Here is a 15,041-nt window from a genome sequence, read left to right on the forward strand (position 1 = left end):
TGAAGATAAATTCAAAGTTCGGCCTAATCCGCTAGGAAGGCTACAGCAACAGGCGATAGTTCAAGGGCACGTAATCAATGGTTACGTGGCCATGCGACACTGACACGACCACGACACGCTGTGCGTAGTACATCGTAGTACGTTACGTTACGTACACCAACGTATCGTACGCTGCCAATCTGTTTGTAAATCTATAGAGTGGGTGTAAACGGTTGATTTTTAAAATAAATACCTACTAATGAAGCATAATATAATCTAGATAAAACATAGGATACATAGTAATCGTATATAGTATACCTTACATATATTACGCTTCTTTTTAGTCTAATTTATTGAAAGAGGTAGAATACATAAAGTATAAAAATGAACTTTTCTAAGAATTTTCTTCGAAATATTATAATTAAACACAAATTTACCTAAAAGGTGAAAGTTTGTTAAAGAGGCAGAACAAATCAAAACTGTTGCCAGCTAACGTACAAATTAAAACCATTAAATGTCAGTGCTTCTTAGTGACGGAGCGAGCGAAACATAAAAATATCGATAATATTAATTTATTTTCATCATTTATCTAGTAGGCTGTACTTAGCTATCTATTCAAAATACATTCAGGCATTACCGTTTTTTTTTGCATTACGTGCTCTCTTTCTCTTTATTAATCCGGGCTCATTCACTATTTATTAATTGTTTCCAAAATACAAAATGTAACCCAGCCATCGAAGTTTCAATTTGCATCAAACAAATGTTTGCACTTATTTATGTCATTTAGCTTAGTTCATTAATTAAACCATGTCATTGTACATTGGTGCTAATTCCTGTAAATACCATCTAATTTTATTTTAAGTTATATCTGTCATTTTCTTATCCGCCGAAAAGGAAAGGGACGGGTAATCGACAAGCATAAAATTTATGGAACACACGTCAATTTTAAGCACAAATCTAAAACAACCGTCTAAAAATTCGCCCGGGTTATTCATTTATTTACTCATTCTTCCTAAAATTAAGAGCTGTCAATCATCCGTCCCTTTCCTTTTCGGCGGATAAGAAAATGACAGGTATAACTTAAAGTAAAATTAAGAGATGTCTGCAGGAATCGGGGCCATTATTTAGTTGTCGAAACAAAAAAAGATATCGATAAAATACTACTACACTTTGCAGCACAACACTATTATTTTGACATTTCGTTTTGTTTTGTGCGACCGAATCGTGTGATTATTATATTGTCTAGTGATTTAGCAAGGAAAACTCACTATAATTCGTGTTTTTTTTTTGTAAAGTTACTATCATAATCATGAAAGAAACTAAAATGAGCACCCACCTTAGCGGTGGTAGGCTTAATGTGGCGCTGGTGCAAGAGACTATGAGGAAAGAACTCTTAAACCTTCTCCAGCTTTGTGAAGGGCCAAAAGTAATTCCACATTTATTTTTCTTTAAAAAGGCTTGGCTAGATTATTAAGAAAATCAATACCTATTTATTTTACCTTTTAATTCAAGACCTTTTTCTTCCACCATTTAACAGTATATGAATAAGTAAATATCTAGAAAAAGTACAGGTGTATTGTTAAATATATTGTTTTACAAATTTCTGGTTCTAAATTAATGATTAAAACATTATGAGCAGTGTACTTCCTTACATTTTACAGTATTATTAATCGTTGAACAAAAGAAAAATAGAGGTTTTTCTATATCATTTTCCTCATTTCATACTCCTAAATATTCATATTGTTTTATAATAAACATGACTATCCAAATGAATTTACAAACTCACAGCAAATTACACAGTAAATAAATATAAATATTACTTCACAATAAGTTTTGACTATTTTAGGTAACAATATGGGATGACTGGCTAGCAGGCCCAGTGGGTCTTGTGGCACAGTATGCTCTTCTCAAAGAGCATGAAGTGACAGACATGTTTCCCCTCCGGCCTGGCAACCTACCATCAATATCCGTCAAACATATAGTCTTCATTGCACGACCCAAACTTGTGTTGATGGATTTGGTTGCTGATTACATACTGTCTTTGAGGTGAGAAGTTATATATGCAGTGTTAATTTTTTTTTAAATGAATGATTGTTCAGATGAAATGAAAAAAAAAAAAAGTAAAGTATTTAAGTAAATATTTGATTTGATTTTTTGATTTGATTTGATGAAATGAAAATTTATTGTTATAAATGTGGTAGGTATATCGATGGAAGTGATGCTTATAGCATGTTATGACATACAATAATTGTTACATAAGGTACTGACAAATAATTACAAAAATACTTATCTCCAACTGAATAAAGATATTTTTGACTTTATTGGTAGGGAAAGTATGTTTTGGTTTGTTATAATATTGTATCGTATTGTATAAGTTTTTTATTTCATCATCACTCCATCTTGGTAAAACTGTTTTATTGGTGTAAGTTAATAGCAACATCTGTTAGATTTCTTGGTTACTAACATGCGCTTGATGGAGCTTGTTCGTGACAGTGGAGTCTAAAAAAGTTAAAGATATTGAGACATATGACAGTATAATGTAAGTCATATTATTATTACAAATGACTAATTAAATTAAGCTCCATATCCCTCCAGTTGTTTGAGGGGAGGCCTGTGCCCAGTAGTGGGATGTGTATAGGTTTTTTTATGTTTTGTATATTATGCTATTGAAATTAAATTGATAACCTCTTGTAATTCCTACTCAGATCTAAACAAAGTATACCAGTGGAGTTCCACCTGTTCTTCGTGCCGCGCAAGAGCGAGCTGTGTGAGAAGCACCTCAACAACCGCGGGGTGCTCGGCAACCTCTCCATACAGGAGTTCAAATGTGACATCTTCCCATTTGACAGCGACGTTATGTCGTTAGAACTGCAGAATGATTTTAGGTAAGGCTAAGATTTAACAGCAGTTTCAAATAGGATAAATCATCAAAGTAGATCTGTATAAATGGTGTTGTCTGTCAAACTGAAGATAAAAAAAGTACCAAACCAGTTCAGTTGGGTAGTTTCCTAGGTCAAAGATAAATTATGAATTTCTGATAACTAAATAAAGACAGAACTACCACGTGTTCTTTTTTCTATTTAACTTATTTATGAATTTTAATAAAAAAAAATTAATAATAAGTGCGACATTTTGGCACGTTTTTCTATGACGTCACAGGATGCCTTTCATACAAATTCCATAGTAATTTAATATTTTGACGTTTACTAAAAAGTAACAGACTAGTTGGAAACTACTCTATTCTCAACAACAATTATCTCAATATTTTTAAAAAGACATCTGTAAACAAACCTGTACTTTTTAGGCCTCAAAATACTTCTCTTCTATTATCTATGCAATGTACCATTAAGTACCTTACACATTTCTCAAACAGTTCCTGCTAACATCAGTAGATCAGTAACTCACATTATTTCTCGAACAATCTCTGCTAACTTGTAAACTCATAACAATGTCCATTTTTAATACCTAAATAGAGAAAACTACCTGGAAGGCGACCCGACGTGTATATACAACTCTGCGCAGGCGCTGCGGACCATCCAGCAACTGTACGGTATCATACCACGCGTTTTCGGAAAGGGAATGGCTGCCAAACAGGTAGTAATAAGTTTCGACCAATAGTTTTTAATTTTTTTCAATTTTCTATTAAGTCGCGAATACATAATAAATAAACTTTAACACAAGCAAAAATTTCAAACGCAATAGACGATCTTAATGCCTTACAGCAATTTCTTCCAGGCAACTGGTACATCGAAACTGTAATTGCGAAACTTTGTATTATACGAGAGCTTACATTATTCAAATGCTCTTTCATGCGAAGCTCCTAGTTCAGAATTATACATCAGTTTCAACTTGTATAAACAAACATATACCCACATATATATATACAATGAGTGCGTTATCATACGTAGGCTAATTTCGCCTTCGCCGACATCGGCGCCGTGGCTTAGTTGGTTAAAGCGCCTGTCTAGTAAACAGGAGATCGCGAGTTCGAATCTCGCCGGGGCCTTGTAGTTGGTTTCTCTTTTTGAATTTTATTTTTAATATCCCAAGTATTAGTGGTATTTTTTTCGCGATTTTTTTATTATAATTTGAACATATGGAAATAACTGTATTTGTTTCCCTTTTTACTAAGCTTATCATGAAATTGGCTAGCAGTCAAAGTCAGAGATAACACATAAAATTCCCATTTCTAAATAAAGACAGATCTAAAACTGACGAAAAACATTTTCTTTTTTCTATTTAACTTAAAAACGTTATAAGTCCGACATTTTATCACGTTTTCTATGACGCCACAATGTGTTTTTTTATACAAATTTCGTGTTTTGACTAGTTGGAAACTAGCCAATTATCATTTGTGGCTATCCTAATTATGACTCTTAGCTCGCTTTTGGCCTAAATTCAGAAACGAAGCGTTATCATGGGTTCTAATAGTGTGACATTTGGTATCCGAACATCAGCCAAGTCCTGTCAAGTTAACATCAAGTATGTCCAACAGGTATGGGACCTACTCTGCCGTCTAAACAAGGAGGAGCAGGGTATGGGCCCCAAGGGCTCGCAGACCTCCTGCATAGACCACTTGCTGCTGCTAGACCGCGCTATAGACTTCACCAGCGTTATGTCCACGCAACTCACCTACGAAGGACTTATCGGTGAGTAGATAAGTCCTCCATTTTTTAAATACATTATAAAACATATGACGGTGTTATACACAAGATAAGACTCAAACACCAAAAGTCCTTCTGTCAGCAATCAGCACCATAACATATTATTTTTATTTTATTTTTTAAAAACAAAAAATCCACAGCATATAAATGGGTTAGTAAAATCTATTTTATGATTTGTGTTAGAGATACACCCAACTAAACAGTTTAAGAATATTTTTTTAAGAACATTTGATTCTTATAAAAATGCATTAAATAGATCGACAAATGTGCCGGACATCGTCATTAGTTTAATAGCAATTAATAAAATTTCGATTGTCGAATCGGAATGTTCCGACGCCACTGCTTAAGAGGACGTGCAACTTAAGTCTTCTTCACAGACAGTATGCAATAAGCAGTTAGGAACATTCTCAAATTTTCCTTTTGGCAAGTATATCGATGGTGCAAATATTCCATTCCATAGACGAACTGTTCGGCATAAAGAACTCGACGGCGACGTTTCCCGGCCACAAGTTCGTCAGCCCGGACGAGCCGAGTCCCGAGGCGGCCGCGCGCGAAAAGCGACGTATCATACTCAACTCTGGCGAGGAGTTGTTTCAAGAACTTCGAGACTGCAATACCACTGCTGTAAGTCATCTATCACCAATAAACGAACTTATTTAACATAAAGAACTTAGAAGTTTGACATAAAGAACTCAACGGTGTATTACAAGTTCGTCCGCTTACAATAATTACTACTGCGACGATTATTACTTTAGACGTGGTACAATAGGTACTTGCTATAGAATTCTTTCGATGGATGGGTTCAGTTTACTTACCGCGGTACAATAGGTACTTCCTATGGAATTATTTCGATGGATAGGTTAAGTGCACTCACTCGGAATAAATCGCGAGCTACTTTTATCACATCTACTTAATATTAGCTACCCGATCTTCAGTTATAGTTGTAACTGCATAGTACGTCCAATTTTCACACAAATCAGCTTAGTGGTTTAGGCGTGAAAAGCTAATAAATTAGATCTACTTTGAACCGGCGTGCGTGTATAAAACAAGAGAAGTATGTCAGGTTCGAGGCAAAGGAATTCCATAGTCTCTGCTTACGCCGGTGGGAGTTTACGTATGTGTATTAAATACCGCACATATCATCATCATCATCATAGCCCATTAACTTCTCCACTGCTGGGGCACAGGCCTTCCCTATGGGTGAGTAGGGAGATCGGGCCTTAAACCACCACGCGGGCCCAGTGCGGATTGGTGGTTATTAACGACTGCTAATGCAGCCGGGACCAACGGCTTAACGTGCCTTCCGAAGCACGGAGGAGCTCGAGATGAAAACTTTTTTTTTGTGGTCACCCATCCTATGACCGGCCTTTGCGAAAGTTGCTTAACTTCAACAATCGCAGACCGAGTCCGTTTACCGCTGCGCCACCGAGTTCCTCCCGCACATATAAGTTTACCTTATGTGTAACGCAGGTGGGCGCAGCGCTATCAAAGAAGGCGCGTGTGATCAAGACGCAGCTGGACGAACGCCACAACGACAAGTCGGTGCAGGAGATCAAGCAGTTCGTGTCCCGCCTGCCGCAGATGTTGGCCAACAAGCAGTCATTGGCTACACACACCGCCATCGCGGAGTATATCAAGGAGGTATGTCGTCCGTTACCAGGCACAGGTCCACTGATCATACCAATAGGGCCAACATAACATAGTAAATACTTTATTGCACAAACAGGAAAAAACAAAAGAGAAATAGAATGAGTACAATAGGCGGCCTTATTGCTAAGTAGCAATCTCTTCCAGGCAACCTTTAAGTATAGGAGATATTTAATATTATGTAATATAGCGGGATAGTGCAGCATGGGAATACTTGTACGTATAAAAATAAATAAAAGATAAATACACTAACATGCGAAACGTGATAAAATTTTGTCACTTTGGTCATTTTATCGATACACACGATATAATTATGTCAAATGATGTGCTCACATGCCCGCTATGTGCGAGGATCTTTTCCAATAAGATGCGAGCACGTGAACGTCGGAGTTGAAGCAGTCGCCGCAGCCGAAATCGGCTGGATCACATCATCATCAGTCTGACTCAAAATCGTATACTCTTGGCGACGATTTCGTGACTGCTTTATCCATTTGCATTTCGGCCTTGCATTTCTAACAGTAAACCAACATTTTAGGCTACAGATTGCTTCGAGTTCCACGACACGATACAATGCGAAGAAGACTTCCTGAACTGTATCGACAATGAGAAGACATCGCCCTTCATAGAGGACTTAATCGCGCAGAAAGCACCGCTCACAAAGGTAAAACCCGTTTAACACTTTCAAGGACAGAACTTCTAATGAAGTTCCGATTCCAACGTGTCATACTATCTATTATGCACCATCAATGACCCATGGTCTCTGCCCGTGAAAGGGTTAATTAGAAACATTTATTCAACGTAATTATCATAGATAAACTTTTTGAAGGTCAATTTAACATTTTTTGAATCATGGCTGAGAAGAAAAAATTCTATCACCATTAACCAGGCACAAATCAGCACACCGGGTAACCATGTAATATCATAAGACGAAGAATAAAACTAAAATTGATTCTCCTTCACACAACAGATCCTTCGTCTGATCTGCTTGCAATGCGTGACGGGATCGGGGCTCAAGCCGAAGGTACTGGAACACTACAAGCGGGAGCTGGTACAAGTATACGGTCTGAAGACCTGGCTTACATTGTGCAACCTGGAGAAATGCGGGCTGCTGAAGCCACAGGCGGGGATGCGGCAGTACGCTGTGCTAAGGAAGGTAACTAACACTATCAACATCATCATCTATCGGTATTTTGCAGGGGGTGAGTACTATTTCGATACTATTTTTTGGCGTTTAAATCAAAGCGAAAGACCTTGTCGTTAACTCTCGCCTAATTTCGCTCACCGTCAAGCTAGCAAGTGCAATAAAACATGGCTATAAATCCAGAACCGTGATGGTACTAATTTTTTTACAACAGGTACTATTTTTTTCAATAAGAGTACTATTTTTTGGTATGGTCAAATTATTTTTTCGTGCCCATTTTTTTTTGAGGCCGCTAGCTTGACGCACACCAGAATCATGGTCTGAATCATTCCCCTCAGTGTTCGTTACGGTGTTATTCCCTCCCCCTGCACACTCCCCGTCGCCACCCAAGGCGCGATATAGCGCCCTCTTCTATATAACAAATACGATTCACGATAACATAAATTGTAACATGCAGGCTCTGCACCTGACGATGGACGATTCGGAGCTGGAGGCGCGCGAAAAGAGCTACCTGTCATCCAAATACACGCCGCTCAGCGTGCGGCTCGCCGAGCACATCGCAAGAAACAAAGCCTGGTCCGGTAAGCACAACAAGTATAATTTGTAAAACAATACATAACACGACATAGGTGCTAATTCCTGCAGACGCCATCTAAGTTTATTTGACAGGTACCTCATTTTCTTAACCGTTGAAAAAGAAAGGGACAAGCATAAAATTTATGGAATACACGTCAATTTTAAGCAGAAATCTAAAACATCGGTCTAAAATTTAAACATTGGCCAATAACCCGACAAAATTAAGTAGACAGCACGTCAAACGGCATACCAGCGAGATGCCTATTTTATACGCACAGGTTCATTCATTCATTCATTTTAAAATTAACTTGTTGACAATCATCCGTCCCTTTCCATTTCGGCAGACAAGAAAATGACGGGTATAACTTAAAATAAAATTAGTAGGTGTCTGCAGGAATCGGGGCCATATGCTCACTACTTTACACCATTTGGGGTAGTCCGCAAGAAGAACTAAGTACCCGGACCTCACCGAGTTGTCCCAACAAAACATCTTAATGAAAACTTCGCTTTTATACGTCCCTACACAACATGAAAGCACAGAACAATAGGAAACAAAAGAGTTAGCGATACTTCATTTCGCTAAGGGTACCGATGCAAGGGGCGGGTCGTTAGTCAAATACCTTTATCTTGTCTAAGAGTATCCAAGCTTCTTTGCCCACCCCTTTAAGGATTACGGGCGTGAGTTTATGTATGTAGTATCCAATTGGAGAAATAGTGTTTACTCACTGTATATTTTCACTAAAAATAATGTCTGAGAGTCGATTCTACCTCTATAATTACCGCTACAATCTACAAGTTCGAATTTGTATGTGTATTCAGTTCTTATCTGTACTCATTTAAAACATTTCAGTGCTGTTTGCCAATACTATTATCGTGTATATTTTGGGCGTAACGAATGTTGATAACCAGTCTACAATTTACATTATGTTCCATAAATGTATGATTCATAGGTTACATCAGTGCGCGACTAGAGTAAATACCTAGTAACAATTTATTCAAACTATGAAGGCATGCAGATTAAGGTCAAATGTTGATGCTCTTGAACTTTATTATTAGAATGACATTAATAGGAATAGATATTCTATTCTTCTCCTTCAATCATGTGGGCTCAGCAACCCTGGTTAGTATTGAGCCGCAAAGGCCCCTGACATTGCTCATGTAACAAGTGTGCGTCAAGCTAGCGGCCTCAAAAAAAAATGGGCACGAAAAAATAATTTGACCATACCAAAAAATAGTACTCTTATTGAAAAAAATAGTACCTGTTGTAAAAAAATTAGTACCATCACGGTTCTGGATTTATAGCCATGTTTTATTGCACTTGCTAGCTTGACGGTGAGCGAAATTTGGCGAGAGTTAACGACAAGGTCTTTCGCTTTGATTTAAACGCCAAAAAATAGTATCGAAATAGTACTCACCCCCTGCAAAATACCGAAAGTAGTACTTCAACGGTTCCAAAGTTATAAAGGTAGTTCTTTGATCCCGCTAGCTTGACGTTTTGAAAATACCTATTATCTGGGGAATGCTTGCATACTTCAGTTTGTAACTAATGTCAATAAACTCGTATGAAATAGTACTCCCTACCATCATAATTTGGACCTGATTCTCTTTGTAGAAATATGTCAAAAAGTCATTATAACCTATGTCATACATTTATTAAGACAAGTACAGTCGCGAACAAAATTATTACACATGGTCAAGAATGTTGTCAGATTTCAGTATTTTTCCCCATTTTTGGGTAAAAATTGGTGGAGTGCCAGGGTTGTTAGATGAAAGTAATATCATTGTTGAAACTCTTTGAGTTATTCTACAAATACTGCAAATTGTTTATTAACAAACACTTCGATCCGTAACAAATTCAACATGAAGGTATAAATTATAAAATAAAACAGCAGATTAAAAATGTATTATGATGTATTAAAATCACAGATTGTTTTCGATAAGAACTAGACCCATGCAGCCATTTTCTATTAAAATTAGTGCATATGGGTGTATGCAATAGGATTTTTTTGTAATAGCAGCACTGAAGTGCAAAGAAATGGTAGGGTAGACCTCCAAAATGGCAATACTTACGAATAAATTGTGAGGTTATGTAATTGTCTACGTGACTGTATCAACAACAAATGTATGGCATAGGTTATGTTGATTTTTTAACATTTCTACAAAGAGAATCGGATCAAAATTATGATGGTAGGGAGTACTATTTCATACGAGTTTATTGACATTAGTTACATACTGAAGTATGCAAGCGTTCCCCAGATAATAGGTATTTTCAAAACGTCAAGCTAGCGGGATCAAAGAACTGCCTTTATAACTTTGGAACCGTTGAAGTACTACTTTCGGTATTTTGCAGGGGGTGAGTACTATTTCGGTACTATTTTTCGGCGTTTAAATCAAAGCGAAAGACCTTGTCGTTAACTCTCGCCAAATTTCGCTCACCGTCAAGCTAGCAAGTGCAATAAAACATGGCTATAAATCCAGAACCGTGATGGTACTAATTTTTTTACAACAGGTACTATTTTTTTCAATAAGAGTACTATTTTTTGGTATGGTCAAATTATTTTTTCGTGCCCATTTTTATTTTGAGGCCGCTAGCTTGACGCACACATGTAACAATTACTCACTTACATCAGTAAGTAGTAACCGGGACCAACGGCTTAACGTGCTTTCCGAAGCACGGATCATGTTACTTTCAGGTGATCAGCCTGTAATGTCCTAACCAAACTAGGGATCACAAAGTGATTTTTGTGATGTCCCCACCGGGATTCGAACCCGGGACCTCCGGATCGTGATCTCAACGCTCAACCACTGGACCATGTAGGCCGTATCGATCAGATAAAGAAAAGATATTTTTTTAACAGCGTCTGCACGTATGCCTAACGTAAGCACTGATGTCCTCACTTGATAAACCATTTTATATAGGCGATAGATTGGCTCAAGTAACCTGTCACCATAATGGTTCATTTAACATATCCATCTCATTTCGTATCAAAAGTGGCTGCAAGTTGTCTTCTGAATACATCTGACATTCTATAAGTTGGTATCCTATCACTACACAGTTGTTTTACATTATTAAACTTCATTAGTGTAATAGGGGTCCACAACTCAAATCACTATTAGAATATTAATAATTTGATTGAGCTGAATTTTACTACCTATTTACCCACATTGCCAACTATTATACCTACTTTATGTATCTTCTCCAGGTGTCCAAGACGTCTTAGGCCTCTTGCCAGGGCCGACGGTCGACGAGCTCCAGACCCTCCAGCCGCGCATGGCCCGCCGCAACTCAATATCAAGCGACAACTCCTCCTCACTCGAGACGCCCAGGGTTGTCCTGGTCTTCTTCATCGGGGGATGCACCTATCACGAAATCTCAGCTCTTAGGACCATTAGTCAGCAAGAAGATTCTAATGTGGAATTCGTAATATTGACCACTAAATTAGTCAATGGAAACACTTTTATTGAGAGTTTGATGGAGACTGAATGAGGTAGACTTCTGTATTGAATAGGGCTGTTTTTATGTGGCAATGCATTGTTTTCTTTTTGTATGTTTTATATTCTAGACTATAAAGTAGACAATTTTGTAAAATTGAAGAAAACTTTACATAATATAGTCTATGGTCTTCATAAACAATGTAAGCCAAGATACAAAACTTACAAATAAAATCAAATAGGCATTGCAGTAAACTGATAAAGATGCTTTTTTCCCACATCTATAAGTATTAATTTGCTTAGGGGGGTTAAAAAGGCCACATCCAAGCAATTCATCTAAAAAAGCAGTTTGACATTTGTGCTTGTGCATATAAAAATAAGTGCGCAATGCACACAAATATCAATTTTTTAGATGAATTGCTTGGATGTGGCATTTTTAACCCCCTAGGAAAGCAAAACATATGTACTATGTCATTCTTATATTTAGAGTTTACAATAAGACACCAAAGTGTAATAAAAATAAATTGTTTATAAATTATATTGTATATTATGCAAGTTGAATAAATATTTTATAATCCAAACTTTGTTTGAATTATAGGAATGTCAATTAAAACCATTGAACCATTATTCTTGGTTTATTAAAATTTTATATTGATAACTTGATATAAACTTTAATTTGATCAGTTTTTAAATAAACTTACAAAAATCCTGCATGCTTATCATCTATATTTTACAGTATTAAAGCTTCAGCATAATAAAAATAATTTCATACACCAACATCATATTGTTATTATGTATTGACCAATGACCATTCTCATAAATACTCGTTACTTGTATATTTTGTGATGTTAGACTTCTTGGGTGGCACCACATTTACACCAAATTTCTTAGCTAGAGCTGTGAGCTTCTCATTCTCATAGCCAACATCCTCCCTATAACGTCTGAGCATCATAGGCAACACTGTATCCAGTATGAACTTGTAATTATTCTGTGCATAACTAGAGTCATTCCCCAGAGAGAGCATAAGGCGGGCGTTGAATATAGCATAGATACATTCGTCTAGGACATCCATCATGTCCTTTGTTACCAGTTCCAGTCCAACTTTCTGCACCGTAATAACCGATTGAGCGAACCATATAGTACTACTAGATAAGTCCACCCATGTCTCATTTATTATGAACTTAGCTAAAATAAGGCCCAAATTTTCCATCTGTGCTAAAAATTTCTGGACTCCCAATTTAGTATGCATAGCTACTGGAGTCCATTTATCTTCAGCTACCTTTGTTTTCATTGAATCAACAATCTTTTCTTTATATTCCCTCAGTGCTTTGATAATAGGTGACCGTAAACAACTATTCATTTGAAATCTTAGATCAAGGCCAAACTCACAGAACAATGTACACTGCTCTCTTAGACTTTGAACACACTCTAAAATAGACTCTAATGGGCACTGTGGAGTGAAGACTTGTTTTATTAGTTGACTCATGAGGATCCTAAGCTGCATACTAGCCCATACTACAAAAGCACTAACTTTGTTCTTAGGGAACAAAGATATAAACTCTGTTAAGGCATCACTTAGTGAGCAGAAGAACACTTCACCCACTTGCTTCACATAACTATTGATGGAGCCTTCCAACTGGACTCCTTTAACATGCACCTTGACTGTGTGACTACATATGGCCAGAAACAGCTCACATGCCTGACTAGTCATGTTGAACTTATTGAGTATTAGCACAGGATATCTTGATGACCGCAAGCCACCCCTAGGACTCCAGTTGTGAGTCACATCTAACTCTTTCAACAATATCTCAATTAATGCCTTCTGTTTCTGTTCAATTTTTTTCAATATTTCAGCTCTTTGTGGGTGGGATTTGAATTCATCAGTGCTTAGAGCTTTCTGGGCCAACACCATCAGTTCATAAGTCTTTTGGAAATGTCTCTCAACAATCAATACATCCAACTCTTCTGTGACATCTGCTAACCACTCAGGTAGTGGTGCTACTTGTGGGGAAGGTAACTCCTCTACTGACAGGCTAGGTGACTCCATCAACTCAGCCTTAGGTTTTTCTTGACTCTCTTTCTTTTTCTGTATAGAATTCTCTTTCTCAATATGCATCTTTTTAGCTACATCAAACTTTTCCAACCAATCCTTTTTTATAGCCAAGCTATTACATTGAAATACTCTTGTGTCTGGGAATGCTAACACTTTAAAAGCTTGTTTAACAGTACCCAGATCCCGCACATTAACTACAGCTAGAGTACTGATAGGATAACTGGCTTGGAACTTATATCTCATGGGACCGCGACGGTTAGATATCCAAGAGGTCAACATAAGGCAGTCATTGAACAGGTATACATGCATTCTCTGTAAGGCAGTGTTTTCTTCTGCATCTATCTCTAATAAATCGCCTTCGTGCAGTAACGTCCTTTCTGGAACGTCTAAGAGGTTCATACAGCTTTCAACTTTTTCTGAAATAAGGTTAAGCTTGTTTTTACGTTGTTCTTCTGCACGCTCCGCCTCCAAGTCGGTGTTGTCGAGCGACTCTCGAGATATGTTGTTCTCGTTGCCCAGCACTGAGGCGTGGGACAGCGTTGTCAGCACCGTACGCTGTTCACTCAGTAAGTGAGACAGCTTGTACATTTCGGCTTCTAGGTGGGATATCTCCGTCGCCGTCTCGATGAACTGCATATAGTTCTCGTAGACATTCTTCTTCAGGGCACTTGCGGTTTCTTCAGCTAAAGTTTGAATCTTATCCTTTTGCTGAGTGAGTTCCTCCCCCCCGACGCAAGACTTTGCTAACTCCTTGACATACCGCTCGGGGACGAAGTCTGGCACAGCGAACTTCTCCATATTGATGTCAGACATCTTATTGCTTGAATATTTACACTTTTATATAGTATTTATCGTAAAAAAATACGTATTCCACTCATCATTCGATAATCGAACGATTGGACGTATCAACCCATCAAAATTAAATGTCAAAATTACGTTTCGTTTCTGCGAGTCAACCAAATAAATGTATTACTCGCGTTTTGTTTCTACTTGATAAATATTATAGAATCGTCCGAAATATTATTTCCCAACAGAAAAAGATATGAAGTTATGAAATGACAAGAAAAAATAATACTAACGAAGTATTTATTTATTAGATATACCTAATTGTAGGACTGGTCCTTCCGTACTAATCAACTACAATCGCTTTCTCCACTTCATTCACACTCACACGTAAAGGTCTCTTTATCTTTAATACTCAGGTATTTTAAAAACTTGACTGCTTAGCGTCTACACCTGTAAATTGACTAATTTCTGTAGATAGGTCCACCAACCCCGCAGTCGAGTAGCGTGGTAGAATATGCTCCATACTCCCTCCGGTTGATTGAGGAGAGGCATGTGGCCAGCGGGAGGTAGGTAGGGTAGGAAGTATAGGTTGTTTATCTTTTATATATGTATGTAGATAGGTCAAAGATAGGTAAGTACATAGAGTTGTCTGTGCTAATCTTACCCTATCCGTGACGCGAACCCACGGACGATGTTAAAACTATCACAGCCATAAGGTTGCCATTGCTAAAGTAGGAGGCTACCGAGTAGGTAGCCCACTAAC

General features: G+C 37.6%; 2 protein-coding genes and 1 non-coding gene across 3 annotated transcripts; 2 read left to right on the forward strand and 1 right to left on the reverse strand.

Moving 5' to 3' along the window:
* Positions 1-1,196: 1,196 nt before the first annotated feature.
* Positions 1,197-12,001, forward strand: LOC126376001 (vacuolar protein sorting-associated protein 33A). Its single transcript, XM_050023147.1, has 11 exons — positions 1,197-1,405; positions 1,826-2,025; positions 2,685-2,864; positions 3,453-3,573; positions 4,475-4,628; positions 5,104-5,267; positions 6,114-6,284; positions 6,826-6,951; positions 7,258-7,443; positions 7,889-8,012; positions 11,211-12,001. The coding sequence occupies exons 1-11, from the start codon at positions 1,289-1,291 to the stop codon at positions 11,492-11,494; spliced, it is 1,827 nt and encodes a 608-aa protein (XP_049879104.1). The 5' UTR covers positions 1,197-1,288; the 3' UTR covers positions 11,495-12,001.
* Positions 3,912-3,985, forward strand: Trnat-agu (transfer RNA threonine (anticodon AGU)). Its single transcript has one exon. It is a non-coding gene; the product is annotated as a tRNA-Thr (tRNA).
* A 54-nt stretch (positions 12,002-12,055) lies between the features above and the next one.
* LOC126375995 (exocyst complex component 8) lies at positions 12,056-14,410 on the reverse strand. The gene has a single exon (XM_050023135.1). It carries the CDS (start codon positions 14,303-14,305, stop codon positions 12,254-12,256), a length of 2,052 nt encoding a protein of 683 aa, XP_049879092.1. The 5' UTR covers positions 14,306-14,410; the 3' UTR covers positions 12,056-12,253.
* Between the last annotated feature and the right edge of the window lie 631 nt (positions 14,411-15,041).

The sequence above is a fragment of the Pectinophora gossypiella genome, chromosome 20, assembly GCF_024362695.1.
Source record: "Pectinophora gossypiella chromosome 20, ilPecGoss1.1, whole genome shotgun sequence".
Classification (NCBI taxonomy): Eukaryota; Metazoa; Arthropoda; class Insecta; order Lepidoptera; family Gelechiidae; genus Pectinophora; species Pectinophora gossypiella.